Raw genomic sequence first — 21,072 nt, forward strand, 5'->3', positions numbered from 1 at the left:
CAAGAAGAGGTGGGATGTGTAGGCTTAATTAACATCATCTGCAGGATGTGAACATGTGTGCAAATGACAATGTATTATGGAAATTAATGTTTTCCTCTGAAATAATGCAATGGCATCACAGTGTGTGTCACCATAAACCAGAAAGCATAAATGCATTAAGTGGAACAAAAATAACAAAATCTGACATGAAATAAAAACACAAATCTCATGCAAATTAGAAAACAACATTAACAACTACCCTGGCCTTAATCACATACTTCTGGTTCCCATATGCCATGTCACATCACTTTTTTTCTTAAACATGTTTATTGAACAGCTATTTTTGTGGCCACTCAGAGATGGGCCTTCTTCATTGCCACCCTGAGGCTTTGGAATGCCCTCCCTGTGTATTTAAGAGCCTCCCCATCTCTGACAGCTTTTAAAAGGGCTGTTAAGATGAATTTGTTCATCCAGGCTTTTAATTAAGACTTACAGATTTTATCATTGTTTTTAAAAAATAAAATTGTTTTAATTTTGTTTCAATCTGTGTTGTTTTATTGTAAACTACCCAGATTTTTGGGTTGTATACATAAGTTAAATAAAATAAACAAAATAGTAAATGAGGCAAACAAGTCAAGAAACATCCTTGTACAGCCTAGACACTTCTGAACCATTTCTGTTCAGTCCTTCATCATAACCTGTCAGATGTATTATTTTTACATTAACATTAACAGATGACATGTGACAACACTCGCATCCTGAAAATGTAATAAAGACCGTTTATGCCAAGAACCTAAAATCTTGCTAGCAAGTTTTTGCCAGCCTCCCGATAAGGGATTTTTTTTAAAAAAGAAAATCTTTTCAATGTTTTCACTGTGTGTGAAGTGAGGATTCTGATCTATGAGAGGGAGCGTGAGTACTGAAGCCGCAGATGGTAGGTATACCCGCTTACTTAATGTGGCGTGTAAGGGTGTGACCTTGTCTCTGTAGCATAAAGCAACCAGCCCCTTGTGCCACCCCACACCCACCCCGTGTGTTTCGCAGAGAGCTCCCCATTCGGCCCAGATGGTTGCCATGTTGAGTGGGTAGCCTTCACACACACACACAAACCCCCCTTTCAAGGGGAGTGCATGTAATTTCCCTTTCGTTTATTTGCCAAGTGCATGAGGAAGCGGCGCGCACACACGGGGACAAGGAGAGCGGCTGAAAGGAGCCCAAGGGACGCCCTCGTCCTCCACCGGAGGCAACTAAACCAAAGCGGTCTCTTAACAAGCCCAGCGGCCCAGCCTTTGCCGGGCGGCGGCCCCCGCGCTTACTCCCATGCTCGCTCTCGCGCACAGGCAGCCCCTCCCAGGCCTGGTGCGGGTCGAGGGCGGAGAGCAGGGGCGGGAGGGAGCCTTAGCAGCCCGGGACGGCGCTGGCAACAGGCAAACCCGTCCGCTCCGCGTCGCATGGGGAGGTGGCCGACTGCCTGGGCCAGGCCGGGGATCCGGGAGCGGCTCCGCCGGGTTTTGCTTCGGACCCGCCTCGCCCCCTCCACAGCGCGCACGGCAGCTGGAGGCTCCTGCCTGTAACAAAGAACAGGCGGCGTGGAGGAGGCGAGCGGGACGGAGGGGAGGAGGAGCAGGCGGCGGCACGGCCGGACCAGGGCCCCCGCCGCGCAGCCCTGGGCAGCCCCGACGGTGGGAGGGAGGCCCACTGGCGGAGGGTCCCGCGCGTGGAGTAAGGGCGGCTCCTGGCAACAAGGGAACGGCACGCCACAAGGCGGGGATTGGCATTACCTGCTTTTGGAATGCTCGCACCCGGATCGAATCCGGACTCCAGGTTCCGATCCGAGCCGGAAACTACGCGACACCGGAAGCTGGCCCGTGGTATTCGCAAGGCACCGTGGGAATCGTAGTTCAGCATGGGAATAGCTAAGAGAACGGTTGGTTATTAGTCGGTCTCGGGGAATCCTAGCATTTGGATGTGGGTAAAGTGGTAGCTCTCTGATGAACTGTTCGCTTTGTGTAAAGGGAGAAAATGTGCTCCTATTGCAAGAGCAACTGGGACCAGGCGGCACTGTGTGCTGCTTGCTATATTAATACGATGGACGTGCACACACTAGCATTCCCAGCAGTCCCGTTTTAGGGAAGTCCGTATCTGAGGCAAAAATCTCGTTTTCCTATGGGACACTGGCAGCGTCTGGGGCTCTCCCTCATCCCTCAATGTACTTGCGTTGAGCCCTTTGAAGCCTGGGTAAAGTCCATATTGTAATAAAGAAGAAACAGATCACAGAAGAAGCCACAATTGCTCTGCAAACTTGCAGGAGCAATTCTCTACGCGGCGGCAGCCAGGTTGGTTTCTGGGTCATCTCGGAGAGACCATATCATCACCCCTATCTTAAAAGATCTACATTGGCTGCCAATAAGTTTCCGGGCAAAGTACAAGGCTTTGGTTATAACCTATAAAGCCCTAAACAGCTTGGGCTCTGGGTATTTAAGAGAACGCCTTCTTCGCTATGAACTCCACACCGCCCATTGAGATCATCTGGAGAGGTTCGTCTGTAGTTGCAATGCCACTGGCTGGTCTGGTGGCTGGCTACTCCATCCGGACAGGCCTTCTCCATTGCTGCCCCGAGGCTTTGGAACACACTTCCTGCTTAAATAAGAACCTCCCCATCTCTTACAACTTTTTAAAAGGCAGTCAAGATGCATTTGTTCACCCAGGTTTTTAATTAGATATTATTTTAATTGTTTTTAATAGTTCTAATTTTTAAATTTTAATTGTTGTAATGTTTTAATCTTTTTATCTGTAGTTTTTATTGTTTGGTTGTAAACCACCCACACACTTGCGTTTTGGGCAGTATACAAATGTGTTAGTTAGTTAGTTAAATAAATACATACATACATTTTGCAAGCTGCTAATAGTTTACTAAACAGATGCACAGATTCATGCTGACTCACCACTTCTGGCAGATAAAGCAGCCTTTCAGTGAGGCTTTCTGTGGAGATGTGTGTGTGTGCTGTGAAAACCTGGGGGATTCTCTTAATTCTTCACCTGACACATACTCCATGTCTAAGGGGTGGTCTGTGTGAACGAAGCTTTGCGTGAAATCATGGGGCTTGTGCTGTTTCGTTGTTTTTACAAATGCATTGGTATTCAGGTTTCTGATTACCCCTGGGATGACCCCCACTCACAGATGACCACGCCCCCCATTGTGTCCCATATTCAGGCAATGGAATGTTGGCAACCCTAGCACATATACCACCACCTGGCATAGCTGAGAGCATAATTTTCTGGCATCAGTATAGTATCACCAGGTTGGCTAATATGCGTTAAGTCTCAATTTGCAGCTAATTTCCAGAGTTGGCTCCTTGCGTTGTATTTTGAAATGAAGAGAAATGCTGAGTGACATTCCAAAAGGGCACAAGGTACTGCAGCACACAAGAATGCCTCTTGTGGACTAGATGTCAGAATGTGATTTTACACCAAAATATTACTGCCTACAAATCATACAAAGCTAAGTTTGAATAGAATCAAAGCAGTGGGCAGATTCAGACATTATAGCAGCATACAGAAATGCACCTCTGTGTCACTGTGAAGGCTACTGAAAACCATTTCCAAGGGGCAGCACCACATGTAGATGCTGCACCGTTTGTAAATCCCCTGTTGCCCAGCTCCTGTGAGCCAACGCATGTGAGACATTTCTATACTGACATATACCACAATAGTTGTGAAAAAGTCAGGGGTTCTCAGACTTGGCCCTTATGGTTGGGGATGATGGGAGTTGTGGTCCAACATCATCTGAGAGCCCAAAGCTGGGAACTTGTTGCCACTGTACATGAGCTTTCATAGGGAATGGCATCTGCTGAAGAGCACATCAACTGCAAACACATACCGTGTTTCCCCAAAAATAAGACAGTGTCTTATATTAATTTTAGCCCCCAAAAATGCACTAGGGCAATTAGCAGTACATCAGAAATTACTGCTAGGTCTTACTTTCGGGGAAACAGGGTATATTTAAGCAATATTTTATACTACCATGCTAATGCAGAGGAGTGTGTGTATTTCAGATATTCTTCAGCACCACAAATGTAATGCACACTTCCATGAACATTTCATGGAAAGTTTGTATGGCCTTGTTTTAAACAAAATATAAACAAACAAACAGCCTCTGTGGCCCTATGTATGGCTAGCTGGTAAATTATTATGGGCTACAGATTGGGATGATCATTGATATTCATGTAATAGAAGTGTCAGAGATGCACCTAGGAAATTTTGCAGCCTGGACCTAAAGGCCTTTTGCACTGCTGCCACCACAAGATAAGTTGCAATGCACTGTTTTTTACACCAGAACATGCTCAGGGAAAGCTGGAAACATACAGGTGAAACTCGAAAAATTAGAATATTGTGCAAAAGTTCATTAATTTCAGTAATGCAAATTAAAAGGTGAAACTGATATATGAGATAGACGCATTACATGCAAAGCGAGATAAGTCAAGCCTTAATTTGTTATCATTGTGATGATCATTGTGTACAGCTCATGAGAACCCCAAATCCACAATCCCAGAAAATTAGAATATTGTTAAAAGGTTCAACAGTCTAGGCTCCAGGTGTCCCACTCCAATCAGCTAATCAATCCATAACACCCGCAAAGGGTTCCTGAGCCTTTAAATCAGTGATTCTCAAACTTGGGTCCTCAGGTGTTATTGGACTTCAACTCCCATAATCCCCAACCAAAGGCCACTGAGGCTGGGGATTATGGGAGTTGAAGTCCAATAACACCTGAGGACCCAAGTTTGAGAATCCCTGCTTTAAATGGTGTCTCAGTCTGGTTCATTAGGAATCACAATCATGGGAAAGACTGCTGACTTGACAGTTGTGCAGAAAACCATCATTGACACCCTCCATAAGGAGGGAAAGCCTCAAAAGGTAATTGCAAAAGAAGTTGGATGTTCCCAAAGTGCTGTATCAAAGCACATCAATAGAAAGTTATGTGGAAGGGAAAAGTGTGGAAGAAAAAGGTGCACAAGCAGCAGGGATGACCGCAGTCTGGAGAGGATTGTCAGGAAAAGGCCATTCAAAAGTGTTGGGGACTTTCACAAGGAGTGGACTGAGGCTGGAGTTAGTGCATCAAGAGCCACCACACACAGATGGATCCTGGACATGGGCTTCAAATGTCGTATTCCTCTTGTCAAGCCGCTTCTGAACAACAAACAACGTCAGAAGCGTCTTACCTGGGCTCAAGAAAAAAAGAACTGGTCTGTTGCTCAGTGGTCCAAAGTCCTCTTTTCTGATGAGAGCAACTTTTGCATCTCATTTGGAAACCAAGGACCCAGAGTCTGGAGGAAGAATGGAGAGGCACACAATGCAAGATGCTTGAAGTCCAGTGTGAAGTTTCCACAGTCTGTGTTGATTTGGGGAGCCATGTCATCTGCTGGTGTTGGCCCACTGTGCTTCATTAAGTCCAGGGTCAACGCAGCCGTCTATCAGGAGATTTTGGAGCACTTCATGCTTCCTTCCACAGACGAGCTGTATGGGGATGCTGACTTCATTTTCCAGCAGGACTTGGCACCTGCCCACACTGCCAAAAGTACCAAAACCTGGTTCAATGACCATGGGATTACTGTGCTTGATTGGCCAGCAAACTCGCCTGACCTGGACCCCATAGAGAATCTATGGGGCATTGCCAAGAGAAGGATGAGAGACATGAGACCAAACAATGCAGAAGAGCTGAAGGCCGCTATTGAAGCATCCTGGTCTTCCATAACACCTCAGCAGTGCCACAGGCTGATAGCATCCATGCCACGACACATTGAGGCAGTAATTGCTGCAAAAGGGGCCCAAACCAAGTACTGAATACATATGCATGCTTATACTTTTCAGAGGTCCGATATTGTTCTATTTACAATCCTTGTTTTATTGGTTTCATGTAATATTTTAATTTTCTGGGATTGTGGATTTGGGGTTCTCATGAGCTGTACGCAATGATCATCACAATTATAACAAATTAAGGCTTGACTTATCTCGCAGTTCTGATTGGCACGTTCAAGCATATTATAAGGTTAGGTTAACATTGTATTTTGCATAGTCCATTTTCTGCCCGTGTGTGTTTGCTTTGCTTTACAGATCTCTCATGAGAGAGAGGATGGCTGTCTTAACATACAGCAGCCAGGTAACCCACTGAACCAAAACTATCCATAAAAACAAAAAAGGTTAACCTCAGATTAGACCCACTGGTGGGCTTTCCATTGAGATCTACAGAACTTGATCTTATGGGAAGACTGGTGAACACAAACAGCCGCTCAAACTGGAATCATTCCAAAAATTTTAGGGGTTATTCAGTCTTAAATTGTAACTCAACCACATGTTCCTTTGTGTGATCCTGCCGCATGCCCCAACATATAATATAGCTATTTCCTGTTGGGATGTATGAGAGGTGACTCCTTGCTACAGAACATTTCATAATTTCATTTGCTTTCTAACATGGGGGACCATTGCAGACTGAGAAGCAGTTTTGCCAGTGTTACCAATCTTTTCAGCATCTAGACCTTTTAAACAGACTTGCAAACTATAGGGAAACAGAAGAAGTGGTCAGACACTATTCAGGAGTACCCATGATATGCAGGACAGCTACAGTCCACACAGGTCTCATGGCAATAATGGAGGCAGTAAGCAGCGTTGGGGGTAGGGGAGGAAAGTACAGTTATTTCCAAAGCAAACATATATTGTTTGAATGCTTAGAAAATACAGTTTTGCCGCTACAGAAATAATAGTAACAACACTGCAATACCCAAAAATATGCTACTTTCAAAACAAAACTTTTGGGATTCTCTGCAAAGAGTAATAGCTGCACAACTTGTGCTGAAAAATAAATAATGTAGCTAAATCCTCAGAAGCAGCAGGGGAAGGAGAGAAACCACACTAGGCAACATGTTCACTTTTCAGTAAATACTATGTTGAACATCAGCAGCTGGAGCACAGAAAATCCTTATCAAGTCTAATTTCCCCCTATGACAAAAGTGTCCTATACTTCACCCAATTGATATTTGACACAAAAAACATTTGAAGCTTTTGCATATCCTTTCTGTCTGGATCCCATTGAAATGGAAGTCCCTGATTCATTTCAGTGGAACTTTTGCAGAGAAGTTTCTGATGACTTGTCACTTGTGCTTTTGGGGCCAAAGTAGTATATAAGCTTTAGACAACTTCAAAAGCAAAAAAAAAAAAAAAAGTGCCTTGTAGAATTTTTCTTTTCAAAAGTATAAAACATGTATGTAGTCATATTAAGTTATCTGTCAATACTATGATACTGTTCAACACCACAATGACAATTATTTAAATAGATATATTTTTAAAGGACACAAACTGCATATCACACCTTTGGTATTTTTCATTTTTTAAAAAATTCAACACAGAGTTAAGACTATCAAATAGTTTTTAAATGTCTTCAAGTATTTGTAAGACATACAGCAGCATGGTTTTTCTTTCTTTTTTATATAGTTTTGCATTTCAATCCACTTGTGTGCCATCATCAAACTACATAAGAAAAATTATAATTAAGTGTATTCATAACCCAATCCTAAATCCGTTTACATGAAAGCAAGTCCTGCTGGGTTAAACTTCCAAACCTATGCACTTAGAATCAAAGTCATGGTGCTTCTGTTACACATGAAATATTTCATTTTTATAAGTTAATTCTCTAGCAGTCAGTCTATAATAAACTTTCGTAAGAGAAGCTAGAATTTGGCCCAAGATGCTGCAAACTCTTGCTGCATTACAGTAACAGGTTGGGTTTTTTTTTTTTTTTTTATATTGGACTACTAATGGCTGTATCAAAAAATGCTACCATCATAGCTTATGTAAGTCACCACCAAGTTGTATATTGGGAGCAACAGTCCTTAACCCAATGAACTCTATTTATTAGTTAAACATAGCAATGGTACTGGTACCAGGTTTTGCCTTAAGACAGATAATAGGCCTTTGTTTGGTGGGCCCACATCAAGCTCCAAGGGTGCATCCTCAGTGATGTCACCAGACTAAGACAGGCCTACACTTTCAATAAGGAACACATCTAAAGAATGTGTAATTTTTTTTAAAAAAAAAAGATCTGTTCCTTGCCTCCAGACATGAAGTGGAGAACATGTTTTTCCATTCCCCACTGCTGGCATTAAGCAGCAAATTATTCCAACACACACATCCTTGGACATACTATAGTGTACTATTTTGTCCCAAAATAGAACTCTGAAGGAACTATTTAGGAAATACTAAAGTTAAACTACTTAGTATTATTTATCCCTTGTTTTGTCATGGGGGAGTAATTTTTTTTTAATAACCTGTAAGCTCCCCAAGGTATGTTGTTACATTGGCAATATGAGTTTTCTCTAGACCCTGGAAGTAAGGACATGAAAATTTTTCAAATATTTCCCAAGTTGACTGGCTTAAAGCAAACAGAGGTTTTTATCATGGCATCTGCCCAGAATATTAAGATTAGATTCATAAGCAATTGCACAAGTTACCAGTTCATATGGCTACTATCTATCAAGGCAAATCTATTTACGCAAGTTTTGCAATTATTACTGCAGGCTGCCCCATTCGGTATTAAATGTCTCCCTCTAGAAACATTCTAAAATTTATTTCTCAGTTCAGATCATCTGGATCTCGATTTCTTGCTTCCTCCCACCCCTTTATTTTATTTTTGGCCCAACTCATACCCTGTTTAGAGTTTGTATTGCTACTCTTCACCATATTATTAAAACAAAAACAAAAAGTGTGACCATGATATGCCACTATTAACATACATTCATGCAGACAATTGTCCACTATAACCCCCTGGTTCTCTTATGTTCAGTTCCAGGTTTAAACACCACATTTTAAACCTACATTTCTATTAACGTGTTTTAGACTAAGGCCCATTGATTTCCATGAGTCTACTTCTCAGTAAGTGTGTTAGAATTGAGGCCTTAGTCTTTGCTACTTAAAAAAAAGCCGAAAGCCTTCTTTTGCCAATTCCATTCCCCTGCTTTGTTTCCCAGCCTCTTCCATGGACCATAGCATTAGCGAATCTCATTAAGCATATGACAGTTTGTTTATGTCCCTGTAAACAGTTGGTCATGTGCAGATAATATTTGGCATGTTCTAGATGTTACGCATAGGGTTCAACTGATGTGCCGTTCAGTTTGTTCTTGCTCTTGCTCTTAGAGAGAATTTTCTTATTCAGAATGCGTGTTAGGGTCCCCCCTTTTTTCCGAGTACTATCAGATGTGGGTTGCTGTAGGTAAATGAGGTCATTATGCGATTGGCTCATTCCTGGGTCTTTCTGATGGTGCCGTCTGAGGAAAAAGAGCTTTGCACTCTTTTTAAAGATTCCACCTATAATAATAGAAACATTTAAAAAAAACAACAAGGGGTGAACAATTTTAGGTGAAATCAGTTTTTGTTTGGTCATCTTTAAAAAAAAAGCTGAAATAGCATTTCTAAACAAAGCAGTCGCCCCATTTCCAATCAGATTCCATTTTTAAGTTCATTTGTATTTAGCATGGAATGAGAGAAACAGAGTCTCTCATTTTCTAGTGGCTGCATAAGGAATACCAATACTTAGAATTAATGTAGCATTGAGTATTTCATTTGCCTCACATATTCTCAGTAATCCAATAGGTGGGTCACTATTTTTATCTCCATAAAGGAGATGGTAGCTTTCTTAAGGCTACCTAGTTAGTTCAGATCACACTTTTAGCCACTGAACTACATCACTACATGGAAGTAGCAAATTTAAGTGTGCCAATAACAATCTGCTTGACTATTATGTGCATATGTGTTATATTAGCTGCTGCACAGTTTCAGAGGAATCCTGAAAATAGAGTAGAAATAAAACATGCACATATTTCACATCAAAATGGAATTCTTAGAAATTGCTAAGCTAGTTGAACAGTTTAAAGACGCAAGTACACATATTTTTAATCTCTTCATGCAAATCTAACATTCATGCAAAGAGTGTTACTCTCCAACAAGTAATGCATACAAGCACTGAGGAAAGGTTATGTAGTAAGATTTTTCTGTTTTGGTGAGGTGAAATCTAAAGTAGCAAGAATTTTTCTGCAGTATGCTTAGAAACATAGTCCTTGTGATATGTCATTTCAATGGAAGAGTTAAGCATATTCTTCATTCTTTTCTATTGAAATAAAGAGTTCAGTGTGTTAAGCTTTGGCTACATCACAACCCTAGTAATTAGAGATGCAACTGTAAGTGTATTAACCAAGAATTAAGCCCTACTAAATTCAAGAGATGTTTCTGACTGGCTTGCAAGCTGGCAAAAGGAAGTATTATAGAGGAATGAGACAGATGCTTTGTTTTCTTTGGATTTATGAATTCAGCAAAACATATTTGATGACAGCTTTACTAGCTGTTCTTTTTAAGACCACGGTATCTGTTGTACATTTTTAGCATTACTCTGGAAATGACATTTTCAAGTCTCTTATTTATATAATTTATTTAACTACATTTAATCCAGCAGGTATAGACAGAATATGAAATGAATCAGTACAGGAAACTTCTATTAGGAGGAGTGTGGCAATGAGAGTGCTCTTTATTATATGGCAGATACACAAAAGAACTCAAAAGGGATGCAACCAGCAATGCATAAAATGAAACTGTGATTCTAAGTGAAGGATCTCCTTAATGCTAGCTTTTACAAATATATATTGTGTTCATTATACATTTTTTGTTAGGGAAAACAAAGCTCTCATGTGCTAGAGTTCCTGTCATGTGCTAGGATCCAGCTTGGTCAGGGGTTGTCACCTCCTTAGTCACCTCAGGAGGAGAGATTTCTCTTTTCCTATCAAAACAACTGCTTATTGCATTTATTGTTTCATGTGCAATACTTTTTATCAAAAGTGTGGTGTTGCAGCTCAAACCAGCCACAAATCTAAGGATTAAGGGGCCAGGATTCAGAATGTGAACATACACACCACAACTGCCTCTGTCTCTCAGTATAGTAATAGGTTGCTGTGCAGTTTCTCATCTACTGAGGGCCTGTGAATCAACAATTCATTTTAGTGCTCCTTTGAAAGTCCTAAAACAAAGAAGGAGGAGGAGGAAGGCTGGTCTTGTGGTAGCAAGCATGACTTGTTCCCTTTGCTGAACAGGGTCCACCCTGGTTGCATATGAATAGGAGACTACAAGAGAGCCAGTGTGGTGTAGTGGTTAGAGTGCTGGACTAGGACCGGGGAGACCCAAGTTCAAATCCCCATTCAGCCATGAAACTAGCTGGGTGACTCTGGGCCAGTCACTTCTCTCTCAGCCTAACCTACTTCACAGGGTTGTTGTGAAAGAGAAACTCAAGTATGTAGTACACCACTCTGGGTTCCTTGGAGGAAGAGTGGGATATAAATGTAATAATAATAAATAATAATAATAATGTGTGCAGACTGCAAGATATTCCCCTTAGGGGATGGAGCTGCTCTGGGAAGAGCACCTGCGTGCTTGCATGCAGAAGGTCCCAAGTTCCCTCCCTGGCATCTCCATGATAAGGCTGAGAGTGACTCCTGCCTGCAACCTTGGAGAAGACACTGTCAGTCTTTGTAGACAATACTGAGCTAGATGAACCATAGGAACATAGGGAACTGCCATATACTGAGTCAGACCATTGGTCTATCTAGCTCAGTATTGTCTTCACAGAATGGCAGCAGCTTCTCCAAGGTTGCAGGCAGGAATCTCTCTCAGCCCTATCTTGGAGAAGCCAGGGAGGGAACTTGGAACCTAGATGCTCTTCTCAGAGCGGCTCCATCCCGAGGGGAATATCTTGCAGTCTCCCGTTCATATGCATCCCTAAGCAGACCCTGCTTAGCTATGGGGGCAAGTCATGCTTGCTACCACAAGACCAGCTCTCCTCTCTATGGTTTGACTCTGTATAAAGCAGCTTTCTATGTTCCTATGAAATAATGGGCTTGCATGTCTGAGTTCTCTTATCTGTGTTTTTAAAGAAGCAATTGTTAGCCAGTTAATTTGTTTTCATTTCTTCATTGTTAATTTGTCTTTGGTGGCTGACACCCAGACTAAGTTACGCATGAGTAATCTCACTGAAATTAGCAGGACAAGTTAGTCATGACTAACTTGTCCCATTCATGAATAGTCCCACTGAAATTAATTTAGTCTGGATGTCAGCCATTATCCTTGGAATGGCTAGACACTTCTTGGTGATTTGGGAGGGAGAAGGAAGTCTCCAGTGACAACATTTGAAAATTTGTATCTGGAAATCAGCTAACTCCTGTGCAATTATTGGAGTTTTAAATAGATGTGACTTTATCTTTATGATAATACAGGTTTATCAATCTAGATTTATAAGGTGTCAACAAATGTTGAATTATCACCAGCACTTCACTTTGGAGAAAAACGGCAAACAATTGTATGACATGAAACAAAAACCATTACTGGGTTGTATGAAATAAATCTAGCTGCATAAGATTTAACCCATTAAGAAGAGGGCTTAATTTGAGCCACTGGGGGGTGGGGAACATAATGAAATGTCAATCAATACATATAATCGTGCCTGAATCACATGTAGAGCTCAGTACTTCTCCCTCACCACTAACTAGCCAAATACATCTGAGATTGGGAGAGAGGATTTGGTATCCAGGCAAGTTTGGACCTGAGCACCTCTCCTTTTGGAAACAAAGCACCAGCTGGAAATAATTAAAGATACAATGGGAAGTCAAAACACAACCATAAACATCCATATGGAGAAGGAATATTTCATCTCAAGATCACTTTTTAGGACTTTTAAACTTGGATCTTAGTATCAGAGGAAAAATATATATCCATACTACTCTTAAAATCCACTTGTAACATGTGGGAGCTCAATCCTCTCTCAGTTTTGTGCAAGTGGCAATATATACACATGCACTTTCCACCCCAACATGAGGTGTGTATTTTCCACACTTGATACAAAGTATAAAGTGTATTTGAAAACAGGAAGCTGCCTTATAATGAGTCAGGCCACCATCTAACTCAGTAGTGTCTACATTGAATGGCAGTAGCTTCTCCAAGGTTTCAGGCAGGAGTCTTTCCCAGCCCTACTGGAGATGCCAGGGATTGAACCTGGGACCTTCTGCATGAAAAGCAGATGCTCTGTCATCCTTGCAATAAAATGCTCCATATACACATAAGCCTCTCTCATTACATTCCGAGTCTTCCTTTCCATAAACACCAGGATGTATCTGCTTGCACAAGTCTCTGGATCATGCCATAATTTCACAATTAGTGAATCTAGTACTCACAGTACACAGATTGTGTGGATCGAGACTAAGAACCAAGGTGCTTTGCAAAGTTCACTTTTAAGTTACAAGTCTCAGTGGTAACCCGGTGTTTTCTGATGAGAGTCTTCCTTATCTAAATCTGAGGTAGGGTAAAATATAAGCACCAAAGGAGGTATGCAGACAGGAGATGCGCCATCTCTCTCTTCTCTCATGTACCATCTCTCTCTCACCCCACCCCACAATAACCTTTCACCCTAGCTGGCCTACTTCTGATATCTGAGCCTGGCTGGAGCAAAACAGAACGTTGAGAGTCAGAATAAGAGGAGCAAGTGAAAGGAGGATTCAGTACCCACCCACCCTGACTAGCCTCCACTTGGCACCATGAATGAAGCAAATCCCATGCCTGAACAATTGGGTCTGAATCATCATGTGTAGTTTGGACTGTAGACAGAAATTTATTTCATATTGTTTCCAAGTCCATTCTAGAATAGGAAGACAATTTCTCAATTTTTCTTGTGGAAAACTAGTTTGTATAGTAGATCATCAAGTTTATAGGCTAAACAGACCTATTTTAACAGCTGTTTCTATAGAGCACTTTTTGGAGGGGAGAAGGCAAGTACAGATAGTTAAAAAAGGAACAAGATGCAAGGGTTTGTTTGTTTTTAAAGGATTGCTTCATTGTCACATTAAGTGTCTCACAGTAAAGCTACAAGCTCTCAAAAATGTAAGACAGAAATAACTTACTGTGTAGGCAATTAATTCTGGTTGGCATAGTGGTCCTCTTATGTTTACAAAGAGAATGGGTAAGAAAGATGAAGTCAGAAAGATCGAAGAGGTAAAAACAACAAAGACTCAAAATATGCAAGTGGAAAAAGTTATATTATGTTTTGCAACAACTGCTTGAACCCTGAAATCTTGTTTAAATGGCACATATTCATTGGAGTATTCTTGCTTGCAGGTTGGCTTTCTAGTTCAAAAATTGTTACTGATATTTTCAAACTAAAAGCAAAAGAATAGGCACCCACATTGCAATGCTATCATGCTGGGTTTAAAAAAAAAATTCCTACCACACAACTTTTTTCTACACACTATAAGAGCTCCTCCTAATGTGACAGATTAGAACTTTTGCAGTTCTGCTCTTTGTAGTGTGTGTGAAGCAGTCGTAAATTGTGGGATAGCATGTCATATACCACTTGCGATGGAAGTGTTACTTTTTTCTTTGACTGCTTGTACACACTGTGAGAAGTTGCAATTAGTCCTGGGTAACAGCAGTTATATACAATTTTGAAAACACTATGCGTCTCATCGTAAGGGGATATATCTCAGGTACAGAGATTGCACATGTGTGCAATATGTGCACAAATTTTGTCATGCATGAACAACCCTTAATTTGATAAGTGCTTGAATACATTTAGATATTTTAAAGGTTCTTCTTTACACTAAAAATATTCTGGGATGTACTTCTAGCATCAGTGCATTGGTCATTAAACTAAAGAGATCAATATGTGGATTCCTTAAGCTGCTCATTGTAGTAGAGTAAGACATTAAGATAATGGGAATTACAAGACATTATTTCAAATGTTCAGATCTAAAGAGCTGGGTGGATGAAGACATGCAAACAAGTACGTTCCTTAGAAACCCTCTTATGCCCTTGCAAGTGTGCCACCCTTTGAATATGGTGCAGCACCAATGACTAAAGCAGAGATGCAAGAACATCAAGGAGTAAGTTTTCAGTACCAAGACTTTGTGTACATGTGAAAACAGACGTCATGGCAACAATGGGGTGGGGATGGCAGTGACTTTAAAGCTTAGTTAGTTATAAGAGGTTATGGCACTGTTTAAAGAAAGAACTTATTATGGGGAAACCTGAAGAGAGAAATACTGTACCTTTGGATTTCTTCACAGTTCCAGATTCTGAGATGCTTATGGAGCTCCCAGACATCTTCTCACAGTCTTGGTCTAGTAGTGCATTGCTGTGCCATTGCTGGCTGCTGTCATCTAAGGTCCAGGTATCATGGCTGTTTTCCTGGAGGTCTTCATGGGCAGGTAGTGTTTGGGATGCAGACAGAGACAGTTCTTCATCAGAAGGGGATTGTGTGAGACCCCGCTCCACAGTGGAAGTGTTATCTTGTTTATATGAGCCATCCATGGCTGCTGCATAGTCCATCATGAGTGCAGCTTCACTATCCTGAGATAAATTAGTCTGGAACAGTAAGACAAACAGATGCAGAAAACTAAGATGCAACTGATTGAAAATAAGTATGGGATCCAAAGAACAATTTAAGATATGCCCAAGACTTTGACATGCACAGTGTGATTTATTTTATCCTTAGAACAGGAGATCTTCCTGCCACATCACAATCTGTTTTTCGAAGTCCCCACAGTTTCAGAGGTACTTTGGCATGTGGAGGGGGGGACAGTGTGGGGGGCATGCTGCTATTTGGAAGCACAAGCCCTAATTCCCCTTGGTCACAAAGTTGCATGCATTTCTTTGGATTCTGATCATAATACTTTTTTGTAGAAGGCTTGGCCAAAGATTCAGCTGGCTAGTTGAAAAACAAACATGCATTCAACTCTCACTGCTTGTTAATGTTTGTTGGGCCACTGAACTAGAGCGACAGGAAAGATCACAACTTGTACAATTATTTCTTCCATGAAACCCTGGAAAGGTACAGGTGCATATCTTGGTTCCAAAGTGCTTTTATCAGTTTTCTTTCTTCCCATCAACACCACATCACAACCTCCAGACTCAAGGACTATACAAGGTTTTGCCCAAGCCTCACTTTCTTCTTAGTCTCTCCTGACTTCTGTTCTATGCCTCTACCATCCATCATTTGCTAAGGTCCCTGCTTTTTGGCCCACTACATCCCATCCCCTTAAGCACTCCACTTCCTGTCTGCTGAGCATGCTTCCAATCTCTCAGTTTGTTAGGTTCTTTTATGTGTTCATTCTCTCTCTCTCTCTCTCTGTCATATATGAGTCCTTCCTTTTCTCTGCCATCTTTCTCCTCCAGTTATCTTTCTATTGTGTTGCCATTTTTCAGCCCACTAACAATTTTGCTGTCTTCTTTTAACTTCATTTCTCACTTCTTGTTTTTGCCTGTAAGGATTTTTCTAACTACTTCACTTTTTAGTCTTTGCCCATGCTGCTGCTCCTCCTATGAAGGCTTTTCACTTCCCTCATAAAAGCTGGCCTGTCTGAAATAATTTTACTGCTGACTATTTCATTTTCTCAGTAGACAGAACATCCAGGACATTGCAGCAAGACAGCCAATACATGCCAGGGGATTCACTGCTGCCACAAATCCCTTAGGGTATTATGACATAGATTCCAGTAATGAGATTAGTCAGGTGTAAGCATGAAGTGAAGCTTTTATCAGAAGAACTGAGAAGCCCATTGTAAAATTTGGTTGTTACAACATTTTCTCCCCACCTGTTATGAGAGTTCAAATCTAGTAATTATGCTGGGGATTCTAATTTTCATTTCATTGCAATACAGTGAAGCTCAGATGATTGCCTTCTCAGTTTATATACGTATAAGAAAACCTCTGGCAGGAGCCAATGAACTTCTGTCTGATGGTTCTATCTGTCAAGAAGGCAGCTAACCTTTGTTCTAGGTTCAAGCCAACCAGTTGAGAAATGACCAATATAGTTTAAAACTAAGAGCACAATGCTACACTAGAAGATAAAAATCTGTATTTTTCAGGAATTTGGGGGTGGGGGAAGCGATGAACATTTGTTATAGCAGAAACAAAAGCATGCTCTTTTTCAGGAATTGAAACTGACTATGTGCATTAATCTTACCTTTGATACCCCTGATATTATGATGGTACTTTTCTTCCTGGGAGACTTGAGTGTTTGCTTTGCAGACTCACTTAGCTGTCGAATGGCTACTTCAGCAACAGGATCTGTGCCGTTCAGCATCAGTAACTCTGCAAAAAAAAAAAAAACATGCTCAAGATAATGAGAAGCAATCAAGGTTTGAAAAGCCAGAAAAGAATTAAAGCAGGAATATTTCAGTGTGCCTCAGATGCTAGACGTTTGCCATTGCACTCCATTGATTCAGCTCTGCTCCTGAAATCTGAATTGCATCTATGGTGGCAGCTCAAATTCTCAGGAAGTACAGACCGCATGTAGTTGTTAATATTGTCAAACTCACTCTAGACATTATACATCGTACAAGTAATGTCAAGACATAAGGTTTTAAGTTGTAACAGTGTCAGCAGTGCCATTAGGTAAGGATAGAAGGAACTGACTTGTACTAAAGTCAGACCAATGCTTTATGTAGCCCAAGCCTCTCAGCCTTAAGTAATAATGGCTCTGCAGGGTCTTTACTAATCCAGCTGGCCAAGATCTTAAGTGAAGATGCCAGTGATTAGTAACTGGACCCAGAGACACATAATGCATATTTTTCTATGCTCTTCAGCTTTGGCTCCTTTACAAAGTAAAGTGCTGAGAAGCAGGTAGTCTATACTTTATTAGTAGGTAAGGCCTATCATCAACTGGGCAAAATCATTTTGCATGAATGACACTTCTAGGAAAGATCAACAAACAAACTTTTAAACAACGTGTTTGCAAACGGGAAGTCAGAGGACAGTTTGACGTTTGTAAGAGTTCAACTTCAAACATTATTCATTTTATTGTTTAATGACCATATATGGTAAATTTGAACCACAGTACATTTGAATCTGAAAAAGATCTTCTATTTTCTTGGGCATTATGCCATTTTGGAATGATTGATCTGACTGTTAAAAGTCTGTTGAGAACAGTTAAAATATGACAATTCATTCAGAATTTCTGCTAATATTTATACAAACATGTCCCCAAGCCTATTCTGGTGTTAAGTAGTGCATTCAGCTAATTTAAGAGGCAGGATTGTTCATGCAAAATTTAGTATCTGTAGGTCATTGGAAAGACTTTATTTCACGCACGCGTGCGAACACACACCCCTCAAAATATTATAGGCTTCCATCATTTATATCTTGTTCATTTGCTAGAACATTTAAGTTGCTGGGGTGTGTGCATGCATGTGCTCCACTGTCTGTTGGCCACGACAATAGCCGGATATTCATTAAGGAAGCTGATGACTAATTGAGACTGGGGGAGAAACTCCTACTACTTTTAAAAAACATCATCCACCCCCCCCCAAAAAAAATATTTGTACCCTATCTACTAAGAGTTCCTTAGGTAACTTACAATGAAAAACAAACCCTACAACAATCTACTGAATTTACCTGAATCCAAGACTAGGTTTTTTCAAAGTTTTTTGATATTAGAAATTAGGAGGTCATTTTGGAAATTAGGAGTCCTATTCCTTTTGAGTAAATGCAGGTGTAACCTGTATTTAATCTCTACCTTTTAAAGGGGGTCATCTTAAATTCAGAGTAGCCTGCAATGCAGGTAAATATGGTATTTTCAGAACCTTTGGAGACAGAGAACCATCATTTTGTTACATGAAGTGCTTTGAGAAATTTTGTTGAAAAGCTGTATATAAAAAATGGGGTCATCCTGAGCTGAGCTGCTGATGAAGACCTCAGCCACCATGCAGACGAGAGTGGGTGATCCTTCAGGTACCATGGTCCTGAACCATTTAAGATAGGAGTGGACAACCTCCAGTAGTTGTTGAACTACAAATTGTGGCTGGGGATAATGGGAGCTGTTGTCCAAGAACAGCTGGATGGCCAAGTTTGCCCACCCCAATTTAGGGCCTTACAGGTCAGACCACCAACACTGAGTTGTACCCACAGAAACTGAAAGGCAGTGGATAAAATGTTCCTTTTCTGCCAGTCTTTCATTTCAGGGACCCTCTGCCTTAGAATGGAACACTTTTTCTGTGCTTCTGTTGTAGGGTGTCTTGTATTTATTGTTAACTATCTAACAACTAACAAGTTTTATTGTTAGCCATCTATATATTGTAGTTTTCCATGAGCATTATTTTAAAATTGAAAGGTAGTTTATAAAAGACTTAAAGAAATAAGTTGCCACATCCTGATAAGTGCTTTTCTTGTATTTTTCAGGATGTGGAGACCTTCAAGAGACCATGTTACCCACTTGAATATTTAGGAGAAGCTTCATTTGCACTGTGGCTTCCACCTCAAAAATACACACATGAACTAGCCCCAAGAACTAGTCACATGTAAGCAAACATTTGTTTGGCACACACCTGTCTGAGGTGGCTGTGGATTTCACCCCAAGTAAAAACTCACCTGTATCTGATGAAGATAAGGCTTTGCTTACTGAAGCTTTCTGACAACAGATTGCTTGAACAGACAAATCCTTTTCAATCACCTTCACTTTAACAGGACTTCTCACTGGTGAATCTAATAAATGAAATGCCTCAGTTACTTTTTCATCAACATGCTTTTACAATAGGTACTTCAGTAAAGGCCAAAGTAGACTGGACACAGAAGATGAATGAATGGAAAAAACTGGGGGGTGGGTTGAGGTTCAAAGCTTATGGATTGGGGGGCATGGTATTGGGGCCCCCATGCTGTTTTCCCAAACTGAAATCTCACCCTCACTTCAAGTTACTAATAGCTTCCTGTGGTGGCAGGGAAAGAGATAGGTATTAGAAGGGCTCTGGTTGATACTTATTCTATAATTTTGCCAGACAAGATTGTAAGTATTCCAAACACAATACAAAAATTAGGGCAAAATACCACTTCATAGGTCATGAATATAGAAACTGACCAAAAAATTCAGGATGTATAGAACTTGGCAGTAGTCAAGCTGAGAAGTTACCAGTAAGTGCACCACAGTTTTGAGACCATTATCTTCAAGGAATAGATGAAGCCATCATATCAGCATCCATCTGAGATACTAAGGTGAAGCCTGGGTCCAGAAGCACTCTCAAACTATGTACCTTTTCCTTTAGGGGGAGTGCAACCCCATCCAGAACAGGGAGTTCCATCACATCCCTCGAATTATGAACCCCTACCATTAGTACCTCCATCTTGTTTTGATCCAGCTACAATTTATTATCCCTCATCTATCCCATAGATTGCTTGAAGACAGGCATTTAGGGGAGCTATGCCATTTCCTGAAGAGGTCATGTAGAAATAGATTTGGGTTTCATCAGCATATTGATAACAGGCTGCTACAAATCCCATGACGATCTCACCCCGCAGTTTCATGTAGATGTTAAAAAGCATCAGGGATAGGATGGAGCTTGAGTGACACCATACAATAGCTTTTGTTTCACAGAGCAACTATCCCCAAATGACACCATCCGAAATCTGCCTGAGAGATGGGAATGGAACTACTGCAAAGCAGTACCTCCTATTCCCAAATTCCCCAGACAATTCAGAAGGATACCATGGTTGATGGTAGGGAGGTGCACAAAACCGGGCGGGAGAGGCTCAAAGGCAGGGGGGTGCTGCTTTAAGGGTGGGGGAGGGTGCACTTACCACTCCCACCACTCTTCCCTGCTGGTGCTCCATTTTTAGTAAGTTGATGGGGTGACAGCGTACTTCCCTGCCTCCCTGTTTGCCCCCATTTACCAGATATACCTGGAAGTATCTGACACACCTGCGTGCGCCTGTTGTGCCTGTCGTGCGCCTGCGCCAGCATGCACAGGAGCATCAGATACTTCCGGGTATATCCGGTAAACGGAGGCAAACAGGGAGGCAGGGAAGTACGCTGCCACCCCATCCACTTACTAAAAATGGAGCACCAGCAGGGAAGAGTGGTGGGATGGGTAAGTGCACCATCCCCTGCCCTTAAAGCAGCACCACCACCCCCGCCTTTGAACTAGTGGAACCACCTGCTGTTCGAACCAATTCGGAGGCCCATAAGGGCCTCTGAACCGGTTCCATGCACAACCGTAGTTGATGGTACTGAAGACTGCAGAGAGATCCAAA

General features: G+C 41.4%; 2 protein-coding genes and 1 long non-coding RNA gene across 8 annotated transcripts in view; 1 reads left to right on the plus strand and 2 right to left on the minus strand.

Annotated features, from left to right (window-relative positions):
• Positions 1 to 1,896, minus strand: part of PRDM15 (PR/SET domain 15) — a 65,207-nt gene extending 63,311 nt beyond the window's left edge. For 2 of the 5 annotated variants that reach the window (XM_053305571.1, XM_053305572.1), the window contains exon 1: positions 1,761 to 1,806. The gene's annotated coding sequence lies outside the window, so the exon portion shown is untranslated. Of the gene's footprint in view, positions 1 to 1,295; positions 1,584 to 1,760 lie in introns of those variants that run through there. The other 3 variants (XM_053305569.1, XM_053305573.1, XM_053305570.1) reach the window with 3 other exon arrangements.
• A 281-nt stretch (positions 1,897 to 2,177) lies between these two features.
• LOC128349392 (uncharacterized) lies at positions 2,178 to 19,569 on the plus strand. The gene is made up of 2 exons (XR_008318790.1): positions 2,178 to 2,315; positions 19,231 to 19,569. It is a non-coding gene; the product is annotated as an uncharacterized LOC128349392 (long non-coding RNA).
• The window catches only part of C2CD2 (C2 calcium dependent domain containing 2), a 46,702-nt gene continuing 32,924 nt past the window's right edge, over positions 7,295 to 21,072 (minus strand). The window contains exons 11-14 of one of the 2 annotated variants that reach the window (XM_053305577.1): positions 19,420 to 19,533; positions 17,018 to 17,145; positions 15,102 to 15,417; positions 7,295 to 9,333 (exon numbers count right to left, since the gene is read on the minus strand). In XM_053305577.1, coding sequence (XP_053161552.1) covers positions 9,107 to 9,333; positions 15,102 to 15,417; positions 17,018 to 17,145; positions 19,420 to 19,533 — 785 coding nt within the window. In that variant the 3' untranslated portion in view covers positions 7,295 to 9,106. Of the gene's footprint in view, positions 9,334 to 13,956; positions 13,996 to 15,101; positions 15,418 to 17,017; positions 17,146 to 19,419; positions 19,534 to 21,072 lie in introns of those variants that run through there. The other variant, XM_053305578.1, reaches the window with a different exon arrangement.

Source organism: Hemicordylus capensis, chromosome 3 (assembly GCF_027244095.1).
Source record: "Hemicordylus capensis ecotype Gifberg chromosome 3, rHemCap1.1.pri, whole genome shotgun sequence".
NCBI lineage: Eukaryota > Metazoa > Chordata > Lepidosauria > Squamata > Cordylidae > Hemicordylus > Hemicordylus capensis.